Raw genomic sequence first — 25,819 nt, 5'->3', positions numbered from 1 at the left:
CATTGTCTGGGAAAGGTGTTCAGAGTGTCGCTGTAACTTAGCTGGTGTGAGCACGCTCAGCCAGCACTGCCTTCCTCTTCCAAGCTCCCGGAGAAAAATTTCCACTGTAATGTTCTTCAACAGAGATTAACTGTCAGCAACAGTATTTTTTCTTTACTGAAAGCTGACAAGGTAGGCAGCTGCTGTTTGAAGTTGTTTTACAGGTGGTTTAGAAGTGATTTGATGTATAGGGTGATAAATCATCATTATGTTTGGGTTTTTTTCTTTAACAAACAAATAGTTTATACTGGAAGTGTTTACTTTTAAAATGGATGGATGTTTTCAGTCTGGTGAATTGATTTATTTGAAAGAAACACATCTAAAGATACTAGGGTTGAATTTAGATGCATGTTAAGTATCTGTCTTCAGAAGTAGTCCCAGGTCCCAGACTTTTTAATCATAAGGACTTTTTTTTTTGTAAATCTTTATTCCCCATCACTGTAAAGAGAGACAGAAGGAAATGCTCACCTCTGTGCAGTCTGCAAATAAATTACTTGTTTTTTTATTTTCTGTCATTCCCAGAGCTCAATAGGATTGCTTCTGCTCGTACACAGTAGTATATGTTTTGATTTCTGTGAAAATACACTTATGCTAATATCAACAGCTTCAAAACAGACAAGGCAGCAGAAGAATCAGTGCTCGATCAAATAGAAGCATGAACAAATTAGTACGGTGAGACTGCTTTTATCAGTGAAATACGTGAAGGGTATTTAAAAGCTCTGTTTTAATTATTTAATCACAGGGTGTTAGTTTTTTTCTACATTTGGTTTTGAATTGAAGTGGTTTATGTAAATCAAGTTTTTATGGCTAGGTACTAAGGGGAAATATAAAACGCATATACTTTTGACTGGCCTCTGATTTAATTAAGAAGAATTTAAAAAATAAGAGTAAAGAAAAAAATAAATGAGAAACTAACAGAATTTTTATATCTTTTGCTAGATTTCTTCTGGCATGGAGTTGGGGGATTATGAACAGCCTGTTGTTATGAGAGAGGAAAACAAACGAAGGAGAAGAAGGATGAAGCCTCATTGTACATCGAGCAATTTGTCGTCAATGGAACTGATATCCATTGAGTTCATTTTACCTACAAGCAATAAACATACTAAAGTACCGGAAGTGATACTGCTCGAAATAGCTGGCAACTGTACGGTTGAGCAAATGAAAGCACAGATTTGGATGCGTGCAATAGAGACGAGTCAAACCACGGAATTCTACCATGCATTCACCCCAGATCAGTTTGTTCTGCAGTATCAGAAGAAAGGGCAATGGTATGAAATTTATGATAAGCATCAGTTATTACAGACGTTGGACTGCATACTGTACTGGAAAGTGTTACAGAAAAAGGTAGGCAAGATCTATGTTGTCCAGAAACAAAAACCGTCAGAAGAAGTTCAGGAATTTCAGCGGCAGCTTAATGATTTAATTGGTTATGATGTCACTGATGTGAGCAATGTGCATGACGATGAGCTGGAGTTTACCCGTCGCAGACTAGTCACTCCACGAATGATAGAGGTAGCCTGTAGAGATCCTAAATTGTATGCTATGCACCCATGGACTACGTCTAAGCCACTCCCAGAATATTTATTTAAAAAGATCACCAATAATAACATTTTCCTAATCATACATAGAGGAACAACTAGCCAAAAAATTAAAGTATCAATAGATGACACTCCAGATATGATTCTCCACAGTTTTTTCACAAAAATGGCAAAGAAAAAGTCTTTGATGGACATTCCTGAAGATCATAGTGAACTGGATTTTGTTCTCAGGATATGTGGCAGAGATGAGTATATTACTGGAGAGACACCAATCAAAGATTTTCACTGGATAAGACAGTGCCTTAAGAACGGGGAAGAAATCCACCTTGTCTTAGACAATCCCCCTGACCCGAATGAGGATGAGGTTCAGAAGGAAGAGTGGCCCTTGGTGGATGACTGTACAGGAGTTACAGGGTATCATGAGCAATTGACAATAGATGGAAAAGATCACGAGAGAGTCTTCACTATCTCCTTGTGGGATTGTAATAGGAAATTTAGAGTGAAAATAATTGGCATTGATATCCCAGTTTTACCAAGAAATACTGATCTTACTGTGTTTGTGGAGGCTAACATTCAACATGGGCAACAGCTCCTGTCACAGAGGAGGACTTCATCAAAGCCTTTTACTGAGGAGGTTCTATGGAATATTTGGTTGGAGTTTGATATCAAAATCAAGGATTTGCCTAAAGGAGCACTTCTGAATCTTCAGATATATTGTGGGAAAGCTCAGGGACTGTCCACAAAGACAAACCTTCAGTCACACGAATCCCCCAACTCTGATTCAAAATGCAAAACTCAGCTTCTCTATTATGTGAATCTTTTGTTGATAGATCACCGTTTTCTGCTACGAAGTGGGGAGTATGTGCTTCATATGTGGAAAATTCCAGGCAAGGGAGAAGAGCAAGGAAGTATCAATGCAGACAAACTCACATCAGCAACTAACCCGGATAAGGAGAACTCCATGGCTATCTCTATTGTGCTGGACAAATATTGTCACCCAATTGCCTTGCCCAAGCACAGGATAACATCAGACCCCCAGGGGGATAGGACACGAGCTGAAATGCCCAACCAGCTTCGCAAGCAGCTTGAAGAGATCATAGCAACTGACCCACTTAATCCACTTTCTCCTGAAGACAAAGAACTGTTGTGGCACTTTAGATACGAAAGCATAAAGCACCCCAAGGCGTACCCTAAGCTGCTTAGCTCTGTGAAATGGGGACAACAAGAAATAGTGGCAAAAACATACCAGTTGCTAGCTAAAAAGGAGGTTTGGGATCAAAGCACTTTAGATGTTGGACTCACAATGCAACTTCTGGACTGTAATTTTTCAGATGAAAATGTCCGAGCAATGGCAGTTCAAAAACTGGAAAGTTTAGAAGATGATGACGTTCTTCATTATCTTTTACAGCTTGTTCAGGTAAGGTATATTTGCATTCTTGAACTCTGCCTTCTGGGAATATTTGCATTACCCCATCATAATTCCCATCCTATTAGGTCTAGTTAGTAGCCCTTGGTTTTGAAGTCTTCAGTGTTCAGTCAAAGCAGTGGTAGTAACCAAATTAACCCAAACAACACTTTCTACATTGGTCTTTTGCCTGTGTGGTTATTTTTGTGTTGCTGTTGCCCTGTGTCTTACGCATTGCCTCTCATAGTTACAGTAGTATGTTTTTCTGGCAATTGTCATCACTAGCACAGCTGTGATGGGAGAAAATCCTAACAGTGCTGTCTGTAGGCCTGTTTGTATCAGGTCTGAATCACACAGCACTAAGGAGTGATTGACTGGCTTTACCATTAATTTAGAAAGTGTGTAGATGGGAAGTGAAGACAGATGATGCTGACAAAGGCAAGGCCTGAAGAAAAACACGGGGTTGGGTTTTAGGTCAACAATAACAGTGTAGTTATATAGTATGTTACAATAACCTCAGTCTTATACTCTTCAGGGGACCAGATTTATCTAGAAGCTTTCAAAAAAGTTTTAAAAGTAAATAAAAGATTGATAGGACTCCATAATTCATTCTGGGAAGTTGGGTGAAAAACTGTGCTTTTAATGGCAGTGAATCACCGCTGTATCGATTTGAAGTGCTGTGTGTGTGGAGCTGCCAGATGAAACGTTGGGAAGGTTTATATCAGTTAGGCAAGGAAATTGGTGGGTTTGCTTTTTCACATCGTGGTGCTGGAGCTGGGTAGCCTGTCAGTAGCAAAGACCCATCTGAGGGCTGGTGGAAGGTGCAATCCTGCAGTTATTCCTGGTAAAGGCGTCCCCTGAAGCGAGGTGACTGCAGGCTTCCCACACCCAACAGGGCTTCACTTGTTGTGGAAAGGCTGTTGCTCTGCAGAGCAGGGAATGCTTTCTTCAGATAATCAGGGAACTCGTAACTGCTGCAGCAGGGAAAGCTGCAGGATGGGGCGTTTAACTTCACTGGGTTCAGAGAGAGCCAAGGTTCTCAGGAAAATGAAGTTAGTGTTTCAGATTTTGCTGCACATCAGTAGTGCTTTCAACAAAGGCTCTTTAGCCTTGTCTTTGCTTGTTTGAAGACTAGGCTCCCCAGGCAGAATTTATGCACTTCTGCATTAACCAAAGGAGTCGCTACGGTTACCTCATTGGGCCTCCCACGTAGCTGCTGCTATATATATGCTTGGCTTGTGAGCTTTTACTGTCTACATGTGGCTCAGCGATTTTATTTGCTTTTGTATCCAAATTAGGGGTTGGGTATGGTGGTTGGTTAATATCAAAGTGCTTGAGAGAATGGGGGAAGTACTGGGGTTTTTTTCCATTGTTTTTGAAACAATTTGTTTTCAGGAACTACAAATCTAGAGAGTTTTAAAAAGAACAGTAAATTAAAATTACTGTAACATAAAATCATAGAGCTTAACTTCACTGTGTCATTTTTGGTAAGAGGTGTACTAAGAAATTAAAAGATTGCCATCCGCAAAAAGGAAAAAAAAATTCTGGACCCCAGCTTTTACCTCTCTGCTGCTTCCTTGTCTTCCCTTGGCTAACAGTGGAGCATGAGCCATCAGCATCCTGAAGTGAAGTAATGGTACCACAGTGTATTTGAAAAGCCACATTTTTCAGAGAACAGATGTCAGCCATTCCTCTGCTCTAGTGGACACATCTGAGATGTCTCTTCTGCAAACAGTCATCGCTTTTCACATGTGTGCCTTCATGGAAGCTTTATGGCTTAATTATGCTCTGCACAAGATTTTCCCATTTTACCTCCCAGTAGAGTTAGAAATCAAACATTTTATTTCTTCCCAGGTTTATCTCAAATAGAAGCAGCCATTCCATAAATAAACCTCTTGAGCTTCCTGTAAAGGTCTGTTGTTCTCTGTGCACTTAGGTGAAACGTGGATGGGATGGTTACAATACAACAAAGTCCATTGTTAGACAAACACCAGTGACTGTACTGCTTGTATATGGCAGTGATTGAAGCTCTTCTGCTGCTGAATTGACAAAGCAAAGGTGTGTGCAGGGACCTGATGAAGTGCCAGCAGATGATTTTAATGGCTGGCTTTTACTGTTACCATTCAAATGTTGAGATTTGTCTTTGTGAAGAAAAGAGAAAAATGGGATTGACTTTTTGAAATAATTATTTTTAAAAGATAAGCATAAAAAGGATACTCGTAACACCTTTTTCTAATATTCTTTTATATTAAAATTTATTTGCACCATTAATACAAGGTTTTGTTTTAAAGTAATGTGCAATTTTTTTGGCTGTATTTAATTTTTAAGTTTTTTTCAGAGTTATGCACTGAGAACATTCAGCAAAGTATATACCAGAGTGATGTTTTTAATAGATGTTCTTGGAACTGCAAGCAAATCCATTTGAATTTCTGTAATAATTCTTGCTTTGAGGTGCCTTATTGCAGTGAAGATTAATTTTTGTTAAAACCCCCTCCTACCTCATAACCTCATACATGAAGTAAAAGGATCTATATATTCTAAAATCAGTTTATGTTTGTGAGTTCTCATTATCTTTCCTAAATAAGATATTGCTTGAGGAAATAAAACAGTATTGCAGAGATGGCCAGTTACGAAGAGCAAGTTCAGTGCTTGACTTTCCTGCCTGTCTCTTAGCCAGCAGCTGAAAATAACAAGTCTTTCTAGTATTTTTGTAAGTTGGTTCATTTTAGAAGGTTAACTGAAAAAGCTCTTTTTTTTTCTTTTTTTTTTTTTTTTTCTGTTAAATAAACCCACAGGACAATTTATGTTTCAGAAATAGTGTTGATATTTTAATAATAAAAAATACAACTGTGCACCACAGTACTTGTAAAAGTTTATAAACCCCTATGATTCCTTTGATGAGTTTAGTGGACCTCTGCCAATGGACGTAGTTGCTTCTTTGCAAGCTGCAGACCACAGTGATTTTGGAAGAGCCGTTATATTATGTTGAATAACTATGGCCCGAGGTTTGCAGACTTTGCTGCTTCTGAAAGCTGAGCGTGCTACATGTACCCTGCTCTCTGCACATCCCCTCGTTTTCCCTTCATCTCCCTGTGTGCTGCTTCCTGGCGCTCTAGTTGCAGAGCCTAAAGCTGTTCACCAGCCCTCTCAGTCCACAACAGGGATTTTGTGATTCTCTTCCAGAGATTGTATGCCTCTTAATTCTCTTTTCTTGCCATGGGGTATACATGCACTCCTTTTTTATGCCATTAATCGTAATGCAAACCTCCTGTTCCCTAAAGCAACGGGAAAGAAGCTGCAGGAAACACCACCTGAAGTGGACAAGTTCCTTGGCACAGCCCAGGGCACGTGGAAGTGTGATAGCTTTCTGGGAGGCCAATTCAACTTGCTTGCCGACATGAGGGCGAGAACAAGAGCAAACTATTGCAATCCTGACACGACACTTCAAAAAACTTGTTCACCTTTTGGTTCCACCCCTTTTTTGGTGGTAGCTTGGAAACATCTGTGGGCTTACGTAGAATGAAGCAGCTGTGGGAAGAGCAAAATACATACATACTCACACAGTCTTTAAAATAAAAGCAGCTCTGGTGAAGTCTTCCTTTGTATTGTACTCCATTAATACGGGATGTGTTTCACAGCCTTTGTTTTGTCATGCGTGTAGGGGCTCAAGGCCAGACTAGGTGCCCTGAAAAGCTGCTGCTGTATCCAGTGCTTGGTGGGGAACCAAGCACTGAACCCTGGTGCCTCTGTCCCGAAGTGGCAGATGTTGTCAAAAGCTAGTGCTTTATCATTGGAAATGTTTATTAGAGAATGATTTTAAATAGGTAGTTTCATTGGGCAATAATCTTTTCAAACCTTCTCAGTGTCATACTGTAAACTGTTTTCTGATCTTGCTGGTTTTTGCTGCGGCCTGAAAAAGATGTTGCTCTGACATCTATGACATGCCTTCATCTGCTTAGATCGATCTCACTGGTTAGCAACTCCCTGCAATGCTTTATTTGCCACATTAATAATATACCTGAAAAGAACCTGTTGCAGAGAAAAAGCACTTCTTGAATTAAACACAGAGAAGCTTGCTTTGTTCTTTTTCAATTTTGTTTCCTGGAGAGACCTGATTTGTTATACATATTCTGTGTCTGCAGCAGTATGTTCTCTAGATGTTATTGGTAAACTATATGTGCAATGGGATCTGAAGTATGTAAATAACATGCCTTCTATGTTTGTATTACTCAGGCTGTGAAATTCGAGCCATATCACGACAGTGCATTAGCCAGATTTCTGCTGAAACGTGGCTTGAGAGTAAGTACTTCAAAAGGCAGCCAACTTCTGCTAATGTTACTGGCATTGTTAAAATCCTTTGTCAAGAAATGCATGCTGATTGTAGTATTTTTCCTTACCTCCAGAACAAAAGAATTGGTCACTTCTTGTTTTGGTTCTTAAGAAGTGAGATTGCCCAGTCCATGCATTACCAGCAGAGGTTTGCGGTCATCCTAGAAGCCTACCTTAGGGGCTGTGGAAAAGCAATGCTACATGATTTCATGAAGCAGGTTCAAGTAATTGAATTGCTGCATAAAGTCACAATGGAGATAAAATCAGTTTCTGCAGAAAAGTATGATGTCACTTCTCAAGGTATGTGCTAACAGGCATTTCTCTGTAATAATATTGGTTTTTTTCTCTTTTGGTGTGAAAATCTAGGCAGCAAATTGTACTAGTTATTTAGAAAATTCATGGATAAATTACGGTCAAAGGGCATCGTTATTACTTCTTTTAAAATGCCAGAGTAAGTCAAAAGTGGTGGAACCAATAATACATTTGTTTACCCATTCCACCCTAAAAGGGGAATAATATCAATGCTCTAGACACCCAGCACTTTCCCATGCTTTGGCTTATCTCTTTGAACCCCATGCCATGCAACTGGGAAGCAGCTAAGTTCTTGTACATAACCCTTAGCTGAATGCCAGCACTGAAGAAGGAAACAACCCAGGACAGAAATAGAGGAGAAATGACACTTCCCAAGAAACACAGCCTTACCCTGAGCAGTCACTAAAAGACTCTTGGCAGGCAGACCGAGGAGAAGTCCAGTGCAGCCTTTGCTATGCCACAAAAGTAGCTGGTGGGTCAGTAGTGAATGTACAGAGCACAGCTTTGGGTGTGTGAATGTGCTGAAAAGGAGTCCTGTGAGATACAGATGTGGCATTGTTAATTCTAGTACTTGTAAGCTCTGCTTTGGAAGCCACAGTAGGGTTGTGCAATACCTGTTTACCTCTGGGTTTTGCCTACCCTTGTATCGTGTTTGTTTGTTTTTTTTTTCCTCAACTTTATTATTTTTATTTATATTTATTTGATTATATTTAAAAGCTTATTTGTCATCATTCCTGTTAGTTGCTTGCTGTTGGGAGTAAGTGCGAGAAGACATGGTAATATTTTAATTCAGAAAACAAGAGAGACCAACTCTTCCTGCATGTTTAGTCTGGTGTGTTCCAGGCCAGGAAATCCTTGATTTAGAAAGCCTTTCCACTCTGGTTATGGAGAAGTGACTATGAAGGTGCTTTAAAAAAAATTTGAAGGAAATTTGCATTTATTCTTCAACGTATAATGTGGTATCAGTTGTGTTACCCCATAGTGCGAGTTAGGGGACTTACTGAACCCCCATATAAAATATTCTTCCTAAACAACTTTATAAAATTTATCTTAAAATGCTCTATAACCTAAATATATTTGGTCACAATCCCATGTTTCGGAAAGCAACTTTACAGCGTTGCAGATGTACGTGTCTTTAATGATAGTGGTTTCCATAATACATTATCCTTGAAGGATATGTGGGCAAAGAAGAAAAGTTTCAGGAGAAAGCAATCACATTAACACCCACTAAGTTTTGAAGTTAAAGAATCTTTGTGTGTAATGTACAGCAGAACATTGAAAGATGACTTATGTAATTGACATTTTCACTGAATAAGGCTTCCTGAAACTTTGCAGTGTCTTACTAATGCTATATCTAATTTAATTTATTCTAAAATTATTGAGGATATGATTTTTCCTACAGGCACTCTCTACTTATATTTTAAGAAATGTATGTCCTAAAATTTCTTCTTTAGTTTATTGCTACTTTTTTGCATAATTTCTAATGTTCAGAGTTGTTTATATTTTCAGTCTTAATGTTTCAGAGTGTTTAATTTCATTCTGTCATGCAGCCTCATCTAATTCTTGTATATAGTTTTCTTCCTCCAGTATTTGGGACTTTGAAAAAGAATAAATTCCTTCATGTTAGGTCCATACTAGTCCAGTAGCAATCATGCAGTCAAACTGTTTCTTTCAACTTTTTGTGTAGTCTCTTTACTTATATTTGAATACAGCAAGTAATAATAAATAAATTAAGACCATAATATTACAGCTTGCATAGGATTATCTGCTTTCATCACCACTGTATTAGATTGACTCCCAAGAATGTGTCTGTGCAGCTGTTTCTTCTCTTAAAATAGCACTTTGTCTTAAGCCACATCAGCTTGAAATTGTTTTAGTAAGAGCCTTCATTTGCATTTTAAAATTAACTAATTCCTAATCTTTACTAGCCTCAGTTGGTTGGTATACAGTCTTCAAATTACACTACATTGCAATGAGGAGACTTACTGAAGTCAAGCTATATCTGTCTAGGAAACAGGTACATTGCAATCTAGAACACTGTTTCATGTTTCAAGTTGCTACAGCCTAGGGGCTTTTTGGTTTCATTTTGGTTTGTTGGGATTTTTTTGGAAAGTGTCTAATTATAAAATTCCCTTATTAGCTCCTGTATCTTGCTGTCAGATTTATTTTTTTTTACCAGATGAGAAACCACATTAGTCACCTGGCACTGCTAGATAGTACCTTTCTAAAAGCCTTTAGTATGTATTACATTTGTGTTCCGTGAGTTCTCAAAATTCTTCTGGCTTGACTTTCTTAACTTGAGAGCAGAGCAGCTTTTGAAATGTCTTCATTTTCTGTAGAAGAGCCTGCAAAGTACACTCACAGCCCAGAAAGTCAGCTGTATCCTGGGCCACATCAAAAGAAGCGTGGCCAGCAGGTCGAGGGAGGGGACTGCACCTCTGCTCCACTCTGCTGAAACCCCACCTGGAGTCCTCAGTACAGGGACACATGGACCTGTTGGAGCAGGTCCAGAGGAGGGCTGCAAAATTGATCCGAGGGCTGGAACACCTCTCCAATCAGGAGAGGCTGAGAGAGTTGAGGCTGTTTATCCTGGAGAAGAGAAGCCTCCAGGGAGCCTTACAGTGCTTAAAGGGGGCTTATAAGAAAGATGGGGACAGTCTCTGTAGCAGGGCCTGTTGTGATTTTAAACTAAAAGAGGAGGGATTCAGTGTACGTTTAAGGAAGACATTTTTTACAATGAGGGTGTTGAAACACTCACACAGGTTACCCAGAGAGGTCTTAGATGCCCCATTCAAAGTCAGCTTGAACAGAGCTCTGAGCAACCTGATGTAGCTGAAGATGGCCCTGTTCATTGCAGGGGGAATGGACTAGATGACCTTTAAAGATCCCTTCCAACCCAAACCATTCTACAATTGTATGATTTTATGTATTAAGTATCCAGGTCCATGTCTAGCTTTTGTTATAACATTTTTTTTTTCTCTTTAATTTTTATCTCCAAAATTGCTTGAAACTCTGCTGTGTGGCTCCAGATTCTTTTAGAAGAATGTTCAGGTCTTAGTCCTAACAAAGGGTAATACCCAGTGTATTGCTTTGCTGCTAACAACTGCTAGCTGAGATGAACAAGTGCATCAGATGTATAAAGCATACTGTTATAAGCTGCAGATTCAGAAGCTTGAGTTTTTATGGGTGAAAAGATTCAGTTTACATAGGAACATTAAAATGTTTTTGTATAAATATACAGGAAACTTTCTTTTCATTGGAATGTGAGATTAATAAGGCTGCACTATGAAACCTGTTTTAGGAGGGTAGGAAATTCAGTATCTGTACAGTTAAAGTCCTTATGATAATGGTATAGTTGACTCCAAGAATTCCAAAGCACCAGTCTGTCTCCAAGAACAATAAAGCAGGTCAAAATAAAACTGGAAAATGCAAGCTGCTTTTAAATGCCTCCTCCTTCTGAGCCTTTGGGGTAGATAGTTTAACTGTTCCTTGGTGGTTAGAGGGACAAAATATTTTTTGGTGTGTTATGATGTATTTTGCTTTGTTCTTAAATGAAAGATTTAATTTTAATGTAATCTCCTGAGATTTCAGAAGAACACCATGCACACTGCAGTACTTCAAGAGTATGTAGAGTGCACATGACTTGTGAGGTGCTTATAGACTTTACATTTAGGTATCTGCAACAGCCCTGACCACTGATAGTGCAAGTTAAAGAGTCTTTCTCCAGTCCTCAAATCTAGACATCCTTAAGGAAAGCAGTTTTAGAAGTAGAAAAATGGAGGAGGATTTTAGCTAAATAATGCTGCTTAACAAGTTTGATCACCTGTAACTTTTTTGCCATCCAGTTTTTGACTTCATTGTCTTGTCTTGCTTTTAATCGCAGTTGTTGCACAGCTGAGACAGAAGCTTGAAAAACTACAAAACAGCAAACTTCCAGAAAGTTTTAGAGTTCCATATGATCCTGGGCTAAGAGCAGGAGCCCTAGTGGTAAGTATATTCTGAGTTCTTACAGATCTTTTTTTAAAAAATTTCCTGTTTGTAAGTATGTGTCATTTGGTAAAAATTCTTGCTAATATGTCTGAAAGTCTTATTCCATCATCAATACAATCACATTCCATGGACTCAGTAAATTGTTTTTTTTTCTAAAGCTAATAGCATTTTTTCTAAATGTAATGGCATGCCATCAAGCACTAAAAAAATGCAACAATGCATAAAATCCTAATCATTAAATGGCAATTATGATTTTTCCATTAGTTTAATCTATTATTTAACCAGGTAACTGACTTTTTTTTTTTTTCAATAAATACCGCTGTAATACTAGTTTATCTGACTTCAGGGGTTTTGAGATATTAATTTTCTTTTCCTCCAGTTACTTTGTCTCACTCTGATTCACATCTGTCATTAAGGTTTAGGTCCAGACCTTCATCATACTAACAATAATGTCTACTTTAGCTATTCCTGATTTTTCAGTATCTCTGTGTTGCTCTTGTTGCTTTTATTAGAAAAACCATAAAGATCTTGGTAGAAATATATCAAAAGACACCTGGGTTTTTCTGTGTTACTGTCTCCAGTTTTGTGGTGAGGTTGCAGTGGCTTACATACAACAAAGAACAAAACCATGATGAATAAATTGGCACATGTGTAGTGAAAGGGAATTGGCTCATGCGGTATGAAGTTTGGGTAAAGAAGCACAGTGAAGAACCTTGGATTCACTTGATGTGTAGCAATGAGCCTACAAAAAAAAGAATCCTTTAATTTTTCTCTTAGCTAAGGACAGATAAACTGTCCAGCCAAAGGAATTTCCAAATGGCAGGGTACTGATTTGGATAACTGTTACTAGTTGTCTTGTTAAATAAATTTATGCCTTGATTGATGGGCTGTAAGCTAGTCTGTCTTCAAGCTGAGAGGGTTAAACACCTCCCAGATAGGCATGACTCAAATACTGTCAGCACAGAAGTAAATTCAAACACTATTTACTCAGAAATACAGAATTTGTGGATCCTTAATTATTTTCTTGGTAGTATTTCTCTCTCTTTAGCCTCTTGTGTACAAAAATCAGCGACTGCAAAAAGTGGATTTGAAAATAAAATAAAAGATCTTTCTATACTTTCTAGTTTTCCTTCACTTAGGAAGTATTCAGTCCTACCAGCACCTTCTTAGATGAAAGAAGTGATAGATTTACAAGGGAAGGTTGCTGTGTCCAAAAACAGATGGATTAGAGCCTTTTTTTTTTCCGCCCTGAGCTATATGTACAAAAGCATTTAATGCAACAAAATGTATTGGTAAGCTTTAATTTCATCTTCATTCTAGCAAGTGCTACTTGTCCATAATCTTCAAACCCTGAAATCTGACCATTCTAAACCAAATATTAGAAGTAAAATCAGTGTTTGTAGTAAGTTCAAAGATTTAACAACTTCCCTTTTTAAAAATAAGGATGGTAAAAACTGTTTTGTTCTGAACTACAAGCTCAGAACCTCAGCCTATGAAATATTCTTCTCTAATGTCATTGATTCTGTCAGCTCTCAAACACTAATGTGCAGTTGCTTTTATTGTTTTATATGGCTTTATTGTACATAGTAATGGTCAACAATTAACTAGGAATTCCAGAACAGGAAGTATTACATACTACAATTGCATTAGACATATTTAGTTGAGAAAACATTTGAAATAATGCAATTTCATCAGTTTCAGTTCTGAATTTCTTTAAGATTAAAAATGTAATAAAACTAAATAGGGAATTTATTTTCTTATTTTATGAATTATTATGTTGAATTAATTCCACAAATGCCATTTTCCCTATGAATTTTAACAATTTCCTAAGGGAATTGAAGCAAGCAATTTGGAATAACTGAAGCTGAAGAAGTCACAAGGGGGGATGTTGTCGTAAATTGCTTTGGGCAGTGGTTATATTCTAGTTTTGCAAAGCACCTGTTAGAATGGTGTTGCAAGGGTTCATTATTTTCCATTTTTTTCAGAATCCCTTATTCCTGGTTTAAAAGTTGGGTTTTTTTCTGCCTGAAGCAGATTTACAGACTAAATCCAGTTTCAGAAAATCAAGGCATGCTTCTTCCTTTGTTGTGGACGTATTAAAAGTTGTGCAGATTCAGTGAGGCAATTGGATACCCTTCCTTACCTCTGCTTCCAGAGTGTTTCTTGTGGTATTACTGACTGGAAGCTGGTAAACTACCCTGTAGCTTGTGTGTAAAAAGATGAGTTGTGTTGATGTTGGAGTACAATGGCTAGCAATAAACATGTCTTTCACAGATAGAAAAATGTAAAGTGATGGCGTCTAAGAAGAAGCCCCTCTGGCTTGAGTTTAAATGTGCAGATCCAACAGCTCTGTCAAACGAAACCATAGGCATAATCTTCAAACATGGAGATGACCTCCGTCAGGACATGCTTATTTTGCAGGTATGATAGCTAAAATGCACAAAACTAGTAACCGGAACATCTAAAAATATTTTAAAACTGTTTTACTTCTCAGATTGTATATATCCTATCTTTACTGTTCATATTTGCTCAGGAATGTGGTGTAGAAGTGGCCTGGTAGAGAGAAATAATGGTTATGCTTGATGAACTTACAGGTCCTTCCCAACCATAGTAATTCTGTGGTATAACATACGAGGTGGTCTTTTGTTTTTTAAACCGTGTATGGTAAGGCTGACAGCAAAACTGGATCTACTGTGTTGTACTACAGTTTTTTTATGTTACTGTGTTGTGAGTTAATGCTGGTGGAACGGGGAAAGAGGGAAGGAAGAGTAAAAGCAAGAAAACTTATGGGTTGAGCTAAAAAAATGTGGAAGAAGAGAGAAAGCAAGAAAGCAATGCAAAGGCAGTGACTCACCACATCCCATGGGTCGGCCAGTGCCCAGCCAGTGCCCAACTTGCCTAATCCCTTTCCGCTCCGTTTTATTGCTGAGCAGGACATTATTCAGCATGGAATATTTCTTCAGCTGATTTGGGTCATCTGCCTGGTTATGTCCCCTCCCAACCTCCTGTGCACCCCCAATCCATTCACAGTGGGCTGAGAGAAACAGGGGCAGCCTTGACACTCTGCAAACACTGTTCAGCAGCAGGTGGAACATCAGTGTGTTACCAGCATTGCTTTGGTCACTGACCTCAGCCGCAGCACCCTACCAGTTGCTCTGAAGAAAATTAACTTCAGCCCAGCCAGGCCTAGTAGGTGCTATTACCCTGTTTTCTCCTGCCATCTGCCATACATGCTTCTCATTTCAGTATTCTAGAGAAGGAATCTTATTTATTAAAAAGTGGTCTGTTTTTCTGATGAAGCATTTTTGTCATTTATTTATGAAATGAGTGAAGTTACAAATGAAAAAGAAATTGGTATGTAGCATTGCTCTAGTAAATATTTCAGTGATTATTCTGACAAACTGGTTTGTTAGCATTTTTGAGGGTATGGGGAAGAATGGAATACTTGCCAACACACTCAATCTCAGCTCATGTAGAAATATTACAGTATATCTATTAATACTTTACAGTAGACATTGCCTGGGCACAGTGCAGATGAGAAAATATAAAACCTGATTCTGTAACTGATAATCTTGAATGTCTGCATACTTCCTTTATTTATCTCTTAATCTGTAAAATAGACAAGTAAATTTAAGCCCATCTCAGAAGTCTGGGTAGTGTTATTTGTGTGAGCAATAAGTAATGTCCAAACAATTGAAATAACTTATGTTATACGGTTTACTAGATTCTTCGAATTATGGAATCCATTTGGGAAGCAGAATCCTTGGACCTCTGTTTGTTACCATATGGCTGTATTTCTACAGGGAACAAGATAGGTATGTGATCACACTTACAGTGGTTAGAAATTCAAAATACTCTACTTAGAGAAATTGCATATAGGAGAATTATTATAGTATGCACTGTGGTTCTGAGACAGTTTGTTACACTTCCTCTGAGCAGTCTTCAGTTGCATCTTGCCAATGGTTTCTGCCCTACTTCTGATGAGTATCCTTCAGCTGCTGCTGTAGCTTAACTGATTTCTGTGCAAGTCCAACTGTTTGGGTCCTGCTGCAAGTTTCTCTCTAATAACAATATTTGGTATGAAAAAGCAGTGAAAGTGAGTGACTTGCTCAAGTTGTGTTTTAATGTGTTGATAGAATAAAATAGAGAAAAGAGTTAAATAGCAAAACATTTATAATTTTTTCCTTACCTAAAGATTGATACCCTATACTTACATAGAAGCAACAGCATTACTCAATAGGATTCTTAGGCAGCATTTCTCAGTGGGCATTAATTCCTGCAGCATAGATGATATCTTTTCTAGAAATCATGATGGGAAAAATCAAGTAGTTGCTTCCAAAGCTTCTGGAGAACTCTGTGATGGTGTATAGGGGTGTATAGAAGGTTTATACATCTGGATGGCTCCAAATTGACTCCTTGGGGTTGGATTTGCATATATTACATAGCCTAGCACATCCACATTGCCCAGTTTCCTAGTGTGCAGATAATACAGAACTGACTGCAGAGTCAGTTTTGCTGAGCAGTTCTTTCTTGAACGGTTAGCTGGAGGAAAGCTTCCTCAGTGCCAAAAAACTGGCCATGCCCAAGTGAAGCTATTATGGTGAAAAAAATACTTTGGCTGGTGGTATAAACAGTACGTCAGTGAGACAGATTAGCAGGTACAGCTCTGCCATTTACTTAAAGCTGGAACATGTGTAAAAAGTAGCAAGTTTTTAAATTCATGTTATTGTTGTAGCTGGCAGTATGATAGTAACTGCATGGATTGATAAAATAATGATAATATAAATATTGCTGTATGTCTCCCATGATATGCAGCTTTTCAGTTCTTTTCTTAGTGATTTATTTTGCTTTATGGTTTGAACAATAAATGGAGTCACAATAAAATTAAGAACTCTCTTTAATATGTGTCTATAGTGTACTTCCTCTCTAAAATCCATGGCCACATAAAATTTTTCTCATCCTTTCTTTTGACTTCAAGATATCTCAGCAATGCAGAAAAACCAAACTCACTGAAAAAATACTTAGTAATGTGACACAGAAGAGCTTCCTTTCTCCTAATATAAGTGTTTTAAAATTAAATAAATTGTACTGATAGAATTCTAATAATAAAGGAAATGGGACATTGTATCTCAAAATACTAACTGTAAATATAAAGAAGGGTTTTTTTCTCTTTAGGGACATTGTAACAAACCTAATTTTCTGAGAGATTTTTAGGATTTAATTTAGTTTTGTTTAAAACCGTCTTAGGACAATGTAATGTGTTGAAATAATGGAGGAAGGTGGAGGAATTCTGCCAGTGATCTGTCAGAATTCTGTCATTCTTATATTCAAGTTACAGAATTCATTATTCTTCCATGAATTCTTAATTGAATCCCCATTCTTTTATCTGAAGGAAGTAATTGTTTACAATTTTCCTATACACATGGGGGAGATATAAGCACCACAGTAGGGGCATGGTTAATCACTTAAACACTCCAGTCCTGTTTGCTGAGAATACCTGCAGCCTAAATTAGCAATACCCAATGTGGAATGCTTTGATGGACAACTTGTGCTTGTTTGGAACAAAACCAGAGTAATGGTATGCAAATGTTCTTTCACAGTATTCATATGTAATCTTCTTCTAAGCTACTTCATCCCTCACTTGTAATATTTCCATGGGACTTGGGGCAGTTTCAGTGTATTGACACAAGGCCAGTACCCCATTCTACACTGAGCACAGGGAGACAGCCAGGTGTCTTACACCTGGGGCTGGCATGCCCTCCTCTGTGGAGCTTTCTCAGTCCATTGAAGACATCTGCATTCAATGCAGTTTGCAGTTTTAGAAACAACCTTCCTCTCCACTGCTGCTGCCAAATAAAGCTCTGCAGGAGAAACTTTCTCTTCTATGTATTACTGGTAAGAGATTATAGCCTATTCTCTCTCCCTTTGACATGGCCATATGTTCCCAACTCTGTGCGGCAATTATCACTACTTACCATGCTGCATCACTGCCAAATTTAAGAAATTCAAGCCTACCCATAATATAAGAGTCACCTGCTTTAGTCCTGCAGACCCTAGAAACACAGAGTGCAGTGCAGTCACTGCTGCACTTCCTCCCAGCTGAATACAGCCCAGCTGAGATCTTCTATCCCTGGTTTCCCTCCTCTAGGACTACCCATTCCTACTGAGAGGCATGTCTGCATTTAGGATTTCCCAGTAGAGTTATACTGTTTCATCAGATAACTCTTTTTTTTTTTTTTTTTTAAGCATGATACCTTTTTACTTTTATTACAAGTATTTACTTTGGCAGATTAAGCTGCACAACATTCTCTCCGTATTTTACACCACTCCTTTGGCAGTACATTGCAGAATGATCAGTAGGGGGTTTTCATTAGCAGCTGCTTTAAATCTGGGGACAGATTTGGTTTAGCACTTGGGACAGTACTAACCAACCTAGCTGTGCTGGGAGGAGAGTTAAATAGAAGGGGAAGCAGAGGGTACCTCCTGCAACAGCTCCACTCCCCTGGTGTCGAGGAGCTGGTGGCCGGTAGAGGGAGATTTGTGAGGACAGGCAGGAGAAGCCCTTTCAACATCTGGAATGTGATGTGGAGCTTACTCGCAGCACGAAAACAACAGCTTGACAAGCACAGACTAAAATGTGGAGCTTTTTAATTTGGTGGTGTTGGCAGTGGGTTTTGGAGGTCATATTTCCCCAACAGTTTTATTACAGACAAATCCAGGCCACTCTCAAGACAGAAGAAATACCTCACCAGGGATATTCAGCTGTGAATTCAGCCATGTGTGTAAGGCAGGGGCAGGAAAAGATTACTGTGGTGTTACTCTGTTACTGAAAAATTTGCACATAATTCAGTAATTGCAAAAGGGTAGGAATGTGACTAGGTAGAAGTTCATCCATTTTAGAGAGAGAGTCAAACTGAAACCGAATCAGAAACTGCTTTGAAGCATGCTGAGGAGAAAGGGATATTTTCATTTGCTTGCTTGGAGCTGGAACTGAAGCCAGGCTTTTACATAGAAAACTCTGCTGAACTTGAACTGGGGGAGGAAAGTACAGTATTTCCAGTTACCAAATAAGTTCAACTAAAAGCTGACCTTCCCCCATACAGACCTGCCTAGTATGAAGCATTTCCTAGTCTTGGCTATGGTGCAGAGTTGTGCTGCAGCCTCCGTTTCTGCTTTTCTCCCTCGGTTCCCCTTCATCACGTGCCATGTTTTTATGAACAGCACAGTTCTTTGTTTCTGCACCATATTGCTGTGACATGTTGATTTGCCTTTGCAAGGATCTGTTCAGTTTAGGGACTGACTTCTGGGCCTCAACAGCCAGAGCTTTATACCAGCAGTCCCACTGTTACACCTCACTGTGTACTGGTATTTCTGAACCTTCCTGTGCATATACACAGTTAAATTTGATTTATATTAAGAGGGACAGCTTTGTTCCTCTGCCACAGCTCTGACAAGACTTGCATCCATATGCTGCTGCAACACTTCAGCTTCTCTTCAGCCCCTTAAATTTCTGAAGTTGGAGAGAAGCTGGTGAGAATGTGAATGGTACCTGGGCTTCTCTGCAGGGGATCAGAACAGGAGGTAGTTCCTTTCCTTAGGAAAAGCATTATGGAGAGGGTCTCCACTCATCATCATTCTTTCCATTTTAAAACGTTTTAGTGTCACACAGAGAAGTTTAGGATGCCAGGCCAGTTGCAAGCTCTAGCTGGTTTCAGCTGAGAATGAAGAACCACTGTTGCCTGTAAAATTTCTGCTCACAAGCTGTGAAGTTCTGCAGTTGATGTAAAAAACATAGTTTTACATGTAGCTTTGCATATTTTAATATGCTTTGATAGAAAATTAACAGCTTCTTCTAACGTCTTTGTTTTCTCTAGGAATGATTGAAATTGTGAAAGATGCTACGACAATTGCCAAAATTCAACAGAGCACAGTTGGCAACACTGGTGCATTTAAGGATGAAATACTTAACCAGTGGCTCAAGGAAAGATGTGTGATTGAAGAGAAGGTGAGTTCTTTGATATTTTTAAGTGCACCCTACTACAGAGCCCCATACGGGTGTGTGCGTTGCTTAATGTGTGTTTGAAAAATCCATTTGTTTTCGCTGTATGCAGGCACAGGTGCCTGTGAAAGAATCTTTACCATCCAGCTCGCAAGCCAAGCTCCTGAGAAACAAGATGCTTTAGAAAGGACTCATTTGTCTGTGGTTATTTAGAAGTGATCCATGAGGAACATACCGAAAGGACATCTAAGAAGCCTGAAAGGCAGTGTAGCTCTAGAGGATTACAGTTTAGGGTACTCACAACTCCTTTGCGTAGGGAGGTCTACTGACCTACTAGAGCTCTCTGACAGCTTTTTTTTCTCAGAAAACATGGACAAATATATGCTTATTTTATTTGTACTATGGTATAGACACTACAGCAAGTGCAGTGCAGGGCTGTGATCTTAATCTCTGAAGTGCAACAGTGTATTTTATAACAGTTTGTCTAGCTGTTGATGGATAAATGTCAACAGAAAGGCATGTGACCTTGAAAGTGACTGAATTTAGTGTCTACCATTGAAGCATTTAACATCTCTAAAATTTAGTTTCAGGCAGCTGTGGAAAGATTTGTTTATTCTTGTGCTGGATACTGTGTGGCAACGTTTGTACTTGGAATAGGAGACAGGCACAATGACAACATAATGATTACAGAAACAGGTGAGTTATTTTTTTAGAGTTTCATAGAAGTTGGGACTGTCTATACTTCACTAGATTTATGGTTCATTTTAATAAATAACACATTTAACAATGAATGAAGAGATACATTCCAGTTCTGTAAGCACTGCTTACAAGTTCAAGTCCTCCTGTGACACTGGAATGTACTGTCATCCCTTTTGGCCTTCACCTAGGCTCTAGGTATTTATCATTAAGAATGCTATTCTTTTCCAAGGACAAGGTTGTTACAGACTGAGTCATGAGGAACTTAAAACTAATTTTTTTTTTTAGTGTCTAGAAAATAACTTTAAAAAGCAGACCTGTCTGTAGTGTGAAAAAGGTTCTGACAGTATTCAGTGGAACTATGTCTGTGTCAGAATTCAGATATTACTGGACTATTTTCACTTGTGAGGAACAAAATTGCTTTATATTCCTTTATAGAAAATCCTAGAAAATAAGTGTACATGGAGTGTATAGGTTTTGCTACTGAAGTCTGGTGTGGTTGCAGTGCTCCTTGAAAGAACTGCAATTTTTTTATACTACAAACTTTGGGAATTATTTCTGTAGCTACACATTTGTTCATCCCTAATCTTACTTATCTATAGAAGTCCCAGAAAGAACCCCAGAATGAGCACTACATGTGGAGGAGTTTTGTTTGGTCTAAGAAATTCATAATTAGTCTTTACATAATGCTAAGAGACAGAAAATACTTTTGGGCTTAGTTAGAAGGCTGTATATTTAATACTAATCATATTATAGTTAAAGTTTTACCAGTTGAAGGCTAGAGAGAAGTGGTACCTTGGAGGCAGAAATGAGCTAATGAGAGGCTGCAGTAAAAAAAAGTTTACCAGATGTCCCTGAGGAAAAGAAGACCAAGAAATGCTTTAATTGCCACATTATTATACAATACAATGCTAGTGCCCACTGGCAAAAAATGAGAGTCAAGTCAGTGGAAAGGGAGACAGAGAAAGACCAGGTTACTCTGTTGTGGTCAGGAGCAGGTTTACTTTAGAGTCTTTAACAGAAGTTGTCTTGAGCAAGAAGAGCATAAGGATGTGAGTCTGAGGTCTGCAGGGAGTGTCAGGTTTGGTAGGCTGGGAGGGCTTGGAAACTGGCTGAAATGCTGGAACATCTAAGGATGTTCCTCCTACAGATAGATCACTGTTAAGTATCATCTTACATTATTAGATGTTTTTTTCTTTTTTTATGCATGGACCACTGTTATAAATCTACGGTTTTAAGTAACCATACTCTTTTATCCTTACATCTTGTTTGCTAGTAAAAGTAATGAAGTAATCTGAAGAGCAGCAGCACACTCCGGTCCTGTAGGTGCAGTGACCCTTAAAAGGGGAGTTTTTCATCACTTTCCTGGGCAGTGAGATCCCACTGCTATCTCAAAGTTACCCAAAGGGTGACAATGCAAGCTTATTCTGGTAGTTTAGGTATTGGTAATGCAGGCCTATGAGGAAGAAGCATGTTCTAGAGAATGACAATAGCCAAGGAGGTGTATAGCACCAGAATCCCATGGATATTTGAAAGATAATCCACAAGCCTTTCCCATGTAATGTGTGCTGGCAGCTGATTGTTACAGACCTAAGACACAAGCTTTCCTTGGTTAATTTTTGAAAAGCTGTGAGTGTATGTTTCGAAAACACAGCAGTTCTGCCAGGTTTTTAACAGCTGTCAAAGAGAAATAAAAAGTGGCTATGCCAAGAGGACAGAATTACATATTTAAAAAACAAAAAAGTGAAAATAGCCTTTTCTGCTGAACTAATGAGTGATCACAGATACCCCAAAAAGGAGGTTTTGGAATTATTGTGAATACAAGTAAGCGTTCTTTGCAGTTTATTGTGTTTGAGCTGAACTGTGACTTCTTCTCTTTTTGAAGGTAACCTTTTCCATATTGATTTTGGCCACATTCTTGGGAATTATAAAAGCTTCCTTGGAATTAATAAGGAAAGAGTTCCTTTTGTGCTGACTCCAGATTTCCTTTTTGTCATGGGGACTTCTGGAAAGAAGACAAGTCTCCATTTCCATAAATTTCAGGTAAAGAATTAATATCTATCTGCAAAACAATTAAGCAATGTTTTTTACCCTCTGAAATGAGCATTAGTGCCTTCATTTTTAAAGGTCTAGGCTCCTGGGTATTATCTTAATAAGATTTCTTAAATCATAATACAATTCTGGAATATTTCAGGCCCAACTAAGAGCAAAAATTATCTGTAGGATTATGGGAACTAGAATTCAAGCATCCACAAAGCTACACTGAAAAGATGAGTTAGAAGCAGACAGGCAGTCCTTGCTTTGTTTCTTACCTGGATTGAAAATACTTTGTAGAGGACTCCAGTATTTGTGCAGTTGGAGGAGACTCGTAGCACTAGGCTGAGCCTTCTTCATAGTATGAGCAAGTGCGAGGCATTGCAAGTGTTAATCCCTCCAGATTCTGCATCCATGTTCTGGGACTCTGACTGCTGCCTCTGGGTAGAAATCTGCAGTGACCCTCAGCTACATCAGATTCTGGGTTTGTGAAAGGGGAGAGAAAAGAGTGGTGTTAAAAATCTGTTCTCCTGCAGCTTCTGTTTGAAATTCAGCCACTCTAAAACAGTCGTGATTTTTCAAGCTTGTGTAGGATGTGGATGAGGAGGGAGCAAAGCAAAATGCTGGTTAGTATGTTTAATGAAATGGCTGGGACCATGGCTGACCAGAAATAGATGGATGTCTGGGGTGTTATTCCTATGCTCATATTTAGAAACTTTAAATAAGTGTCTGATTTAGAAAGGAGGTTCCCTATAATACTACAAGAAAAAGTCTCCTCCAGAGTATGAGTCAAAGCAAAAGCCTGACTTAGCTGTTCTGGATTCCCTGTGGATGACCCGGTCCCAGTCCCGGTAAGGAGTCTAGTTTTCAAACCTGAGTACCTAATTAAGGTTCTTATTGTTGGATAGTGAATATGGTGAATATGTCCCTTTGAACATGTATGTGATTGTATAGCAAACAGCAAGGCAGTTGTCATCCTTGAGCCCAGACTTCTGAAAATACCTGAAGAATCGAGTGCGATTTTTGAGCCTTTGTTTGCACAAGGACTGGCTTTATCACAGTGCAGGTGTTTTGATGGGGACTTACAGCTCAGAAGATTGAAGAGCAAAGTGATTTTTGCTGTGGGAGAACTTAGACACTTTATATTATAAACCCACCTGACCTTTAGAATACTATTACTTAGGAAAGTTTTAAACTCTCAAAATAATTATTCTTTATTGTCTGTTTGACAATGGGATTTTGGTTTCCTCTCAGCTCCTCTCATGTTTTGCCTATGGCTTTAGATTAGAGAGCAGCTTTCTTCTTAATCCCTTGGTAAACATCTATGTATCCTTGACACATATGTATACGTTATTTTTGGTTCTTTCTGCCTCTCTCAGAAGTGTAAAAATTAATTTTCTTAGAGGATGTTAATTCAAAATTCCATTCAGTTCCTGTCTAAGTAAATAAATGTAACAGACAGATACAGATTTTTGAAATCTTTTTGAATTCCTGAAAGGACTGCCTTTGAGATGCAGTGATGCCAGGTTCTTGACTGCATAATTGTTTTTCTGTCTCGAGACGCCTGCAGTAGTGAGATGCATCATCCATAGAGAAATGTAAAACCTTCTTTGATATAACTATAAAGAACTTTCATCTCTTTCAAGAGGAACAAATCACACACTAACTCTTGTGACAAGATTTCCCTGTTTGAAGTTGGTAATACATAAGTAGAATTTCTTTTTGTTGTTGTTGTTTTTTCCCCCTGCTGTCATGGAAAGAAACAAATCCCTGTGATAAGATGATGGTGATTTCTGTTGTAAATTGTGCTTTGAGCATTGAAATTTATCTTCTGCTTTGCTAGAGCTAAACTAACATTACAGTTCATAAGTACGATCTTATTTTAGGATAGACTTTATTTGGAAATGGAGTGAAAGATTTAAGGGCCCGGGCAATAGGAATAAAGAAACCCTACAAACAGATCTTCAATTTATCATCTTCCTTCCCTAGTATCTTCCTAACAAGTCTAGTTGATTGTCTTGGTGTTGCTGATGACAATAGTGATGTTAGGCTTATTTTTGCATTTCTTACTATTCCTAAGGAACTAAAAAATCATGAACCTTGTCAAAAATAAACGGTGTTCTAAAGGCTGATGCGATTTCATGGAACTCTACATAAAAATATTTGGATATCTTAAGAATTCTTCAATAAGTTCATGTACATTTATGGAAAGGCTAAACTGAATATTTAGTTGGGTAAAAATTATCATTGGTTCAGCTTTGGTTTCAGTAGCAACAACCCTCTTGGAAATATTTTTCATCTATTTACATTACTGCATTGCAGGCCCAATCTAACTTTCTAATATATGATTGATTCCTTCATTGCATTTTCTTTCCTAAGATGTTACTTCTAAAAGTAAATGAGTAATAAATTTAATATAAGAAATAATCATTTCAGTTTATGTATTAGTCACTTGGCATTAAATATTCTTTTAAAAAGCATTGCATGTTTTTGCAAGCTGCAGAAAATTCAGTCTCGGTATGTTGTTAAGCACAAATTACTTACTTATGGAAGTAAAAAGCTATTAAAAAATAATCTAGAGAATCCACTATGACAGTACATAAACAGAGATGTCCTACAGCAAGGCAGTGTGCCTGAAAACTAGAGCTGTCAGCTGCAAAAATTTCTCAAAAGACCAAGCCTGAAAAATCTTCTCCATGAAACAAGCTGCCACCTCTGCAGAGTTAACAGGCAGGTGTATGTAATAAGGAGCAGTCCCCTGGCGGTGCTGCTCTGTTCAGTACCACTTGCCGGCCGTGGTCTTTCAGTGGGAACGTAGCGGTGGGGAAGGCAGAGGAGGAATTGCCGCTGTCTCTTTTAGCAGCCGCAGAAGGAGATTGTATGGCAGGGGAATTAATTTGAAATTTTGGTGAAGCTAAGGTTTTATGCTTTATTAAATAATCAGAGTTACGTTATTTGAGCGAGCCTTTAGTCTGCGCACCAGAACAGTGGTTGCTGCGCCAAGGTGTGGTGGTGAGTGGAGCAGTGCTGCAGGTCGGGAGCGCTGGTGGCGTTTCTGGGGAGGCGCGTGGCTCTGCTGGGCCTCCTCTCCGACCTGCTGAAGTGGCTCACTGCTGTGGGCTATGAGAGTGGAATTCCTGCGCTGGCCCGCTCAGTTCGTCTCACCCATTCACAAAAACTTCTTCTCTCTTGCAGGACGTATGTGTGAAGGCTTATTTGGCTCTTCGACATCACACAAACCTGCTGATCATCCTGTTCTCCATGATGCTCATGACTGGAATGCCCCAGTTAACCAGCAAAGAGGATATCGAGTATATCCGGGATGCGCTGACAGTAGGGGAAAGCGAAGAAAATGCCAAAAAGCATTTTCTTGATCAGATAGAGGTTTGCAGAGATAAGGGCTGGACTGTGCAATTTAACTGGTTTTTACATCTTGTGCTTGGAATCAAACAAGGAGTAGAAAAGCATTCTGCGTAA

At 38.7% G+C, this 25,819-nt stretch overlaps 1 protein-coding gene across 1 annotated transcript; it reads left to right on the top strand.

The window, feature by feature from the left end:
- The first annotated feature begins 990 nt into the window (after positions 1 to 990).
- Positions 991 to 25,819, top strand: PIK3CG (phosphatidylinositol-4,5-bisphosphate 3-kinase, catalytic subunit gamma). Its single transcript, XM_008940441.1, has 10 exons — positions 991 to 2,994; positions 7,216 to 7,281; positions 7,386 to 7,611; positions 11,507 to 11,610; positions 13,888 to 14,034; positions 15,338 to 15,428; positions 19,488 to 19,618; positions 20,197 to 20,308; positions 22,194 to 22,351; positions 25,538 to 25,819. Exons 1-10 carry the CDS (start codon positions 991 to 993, stop codon positions 25,817 to 25,819), a joined length of 3,321 nt encoding a protein of 1,106 aa, XP_008938689.1.

This window comes from Merops nubicus, unplaced genomic scaffold (genome assembly GCF_000691845.1).
Source record: "Merops nubicus isolate BGI_N331 unplaced genomic scaffold, ASM69184v1 scaffold10435, whole genome shotgun sequence".
In the NCBI taxonomy this organism is placed as follows: domain Eukaryota; kingdom Metazoa; phylum Chordata; class Aves; order Coraciiformes; family Meropidae; genus Merops; species Merops nubicus.
This window is presented reverse-complemented; position numbering and strand designations above follow the sequence as displayed.

What these genes read in the sequence shown, in the direction of transcription:
- PIK3CG (XM_008940441.1), top strand. Translation starts at nt 991, where the DNA reads ATGGAGTTGGGGGATTATGAACAGCCTGTTGTTATGAGAGAGGAAAAC. An exon ending in GTATGATGTCACTTCTCAAG is followed by an intron (nt 7,612 to 11,506) that starts GTATGTGCTAAC and finishes TTTTAATCGCAG; the next exon opens with TTGTTGCACAGCTGAGACAG. An exon ending in CATAATGATTACAGAAACAG is followed by an intron (nt 20,309 to 22,193) that starts GTGAGTTATTTT and finishes CTCTTTTTGAAG; the next exon opens with GTAACCTTTTCCATATTGAT.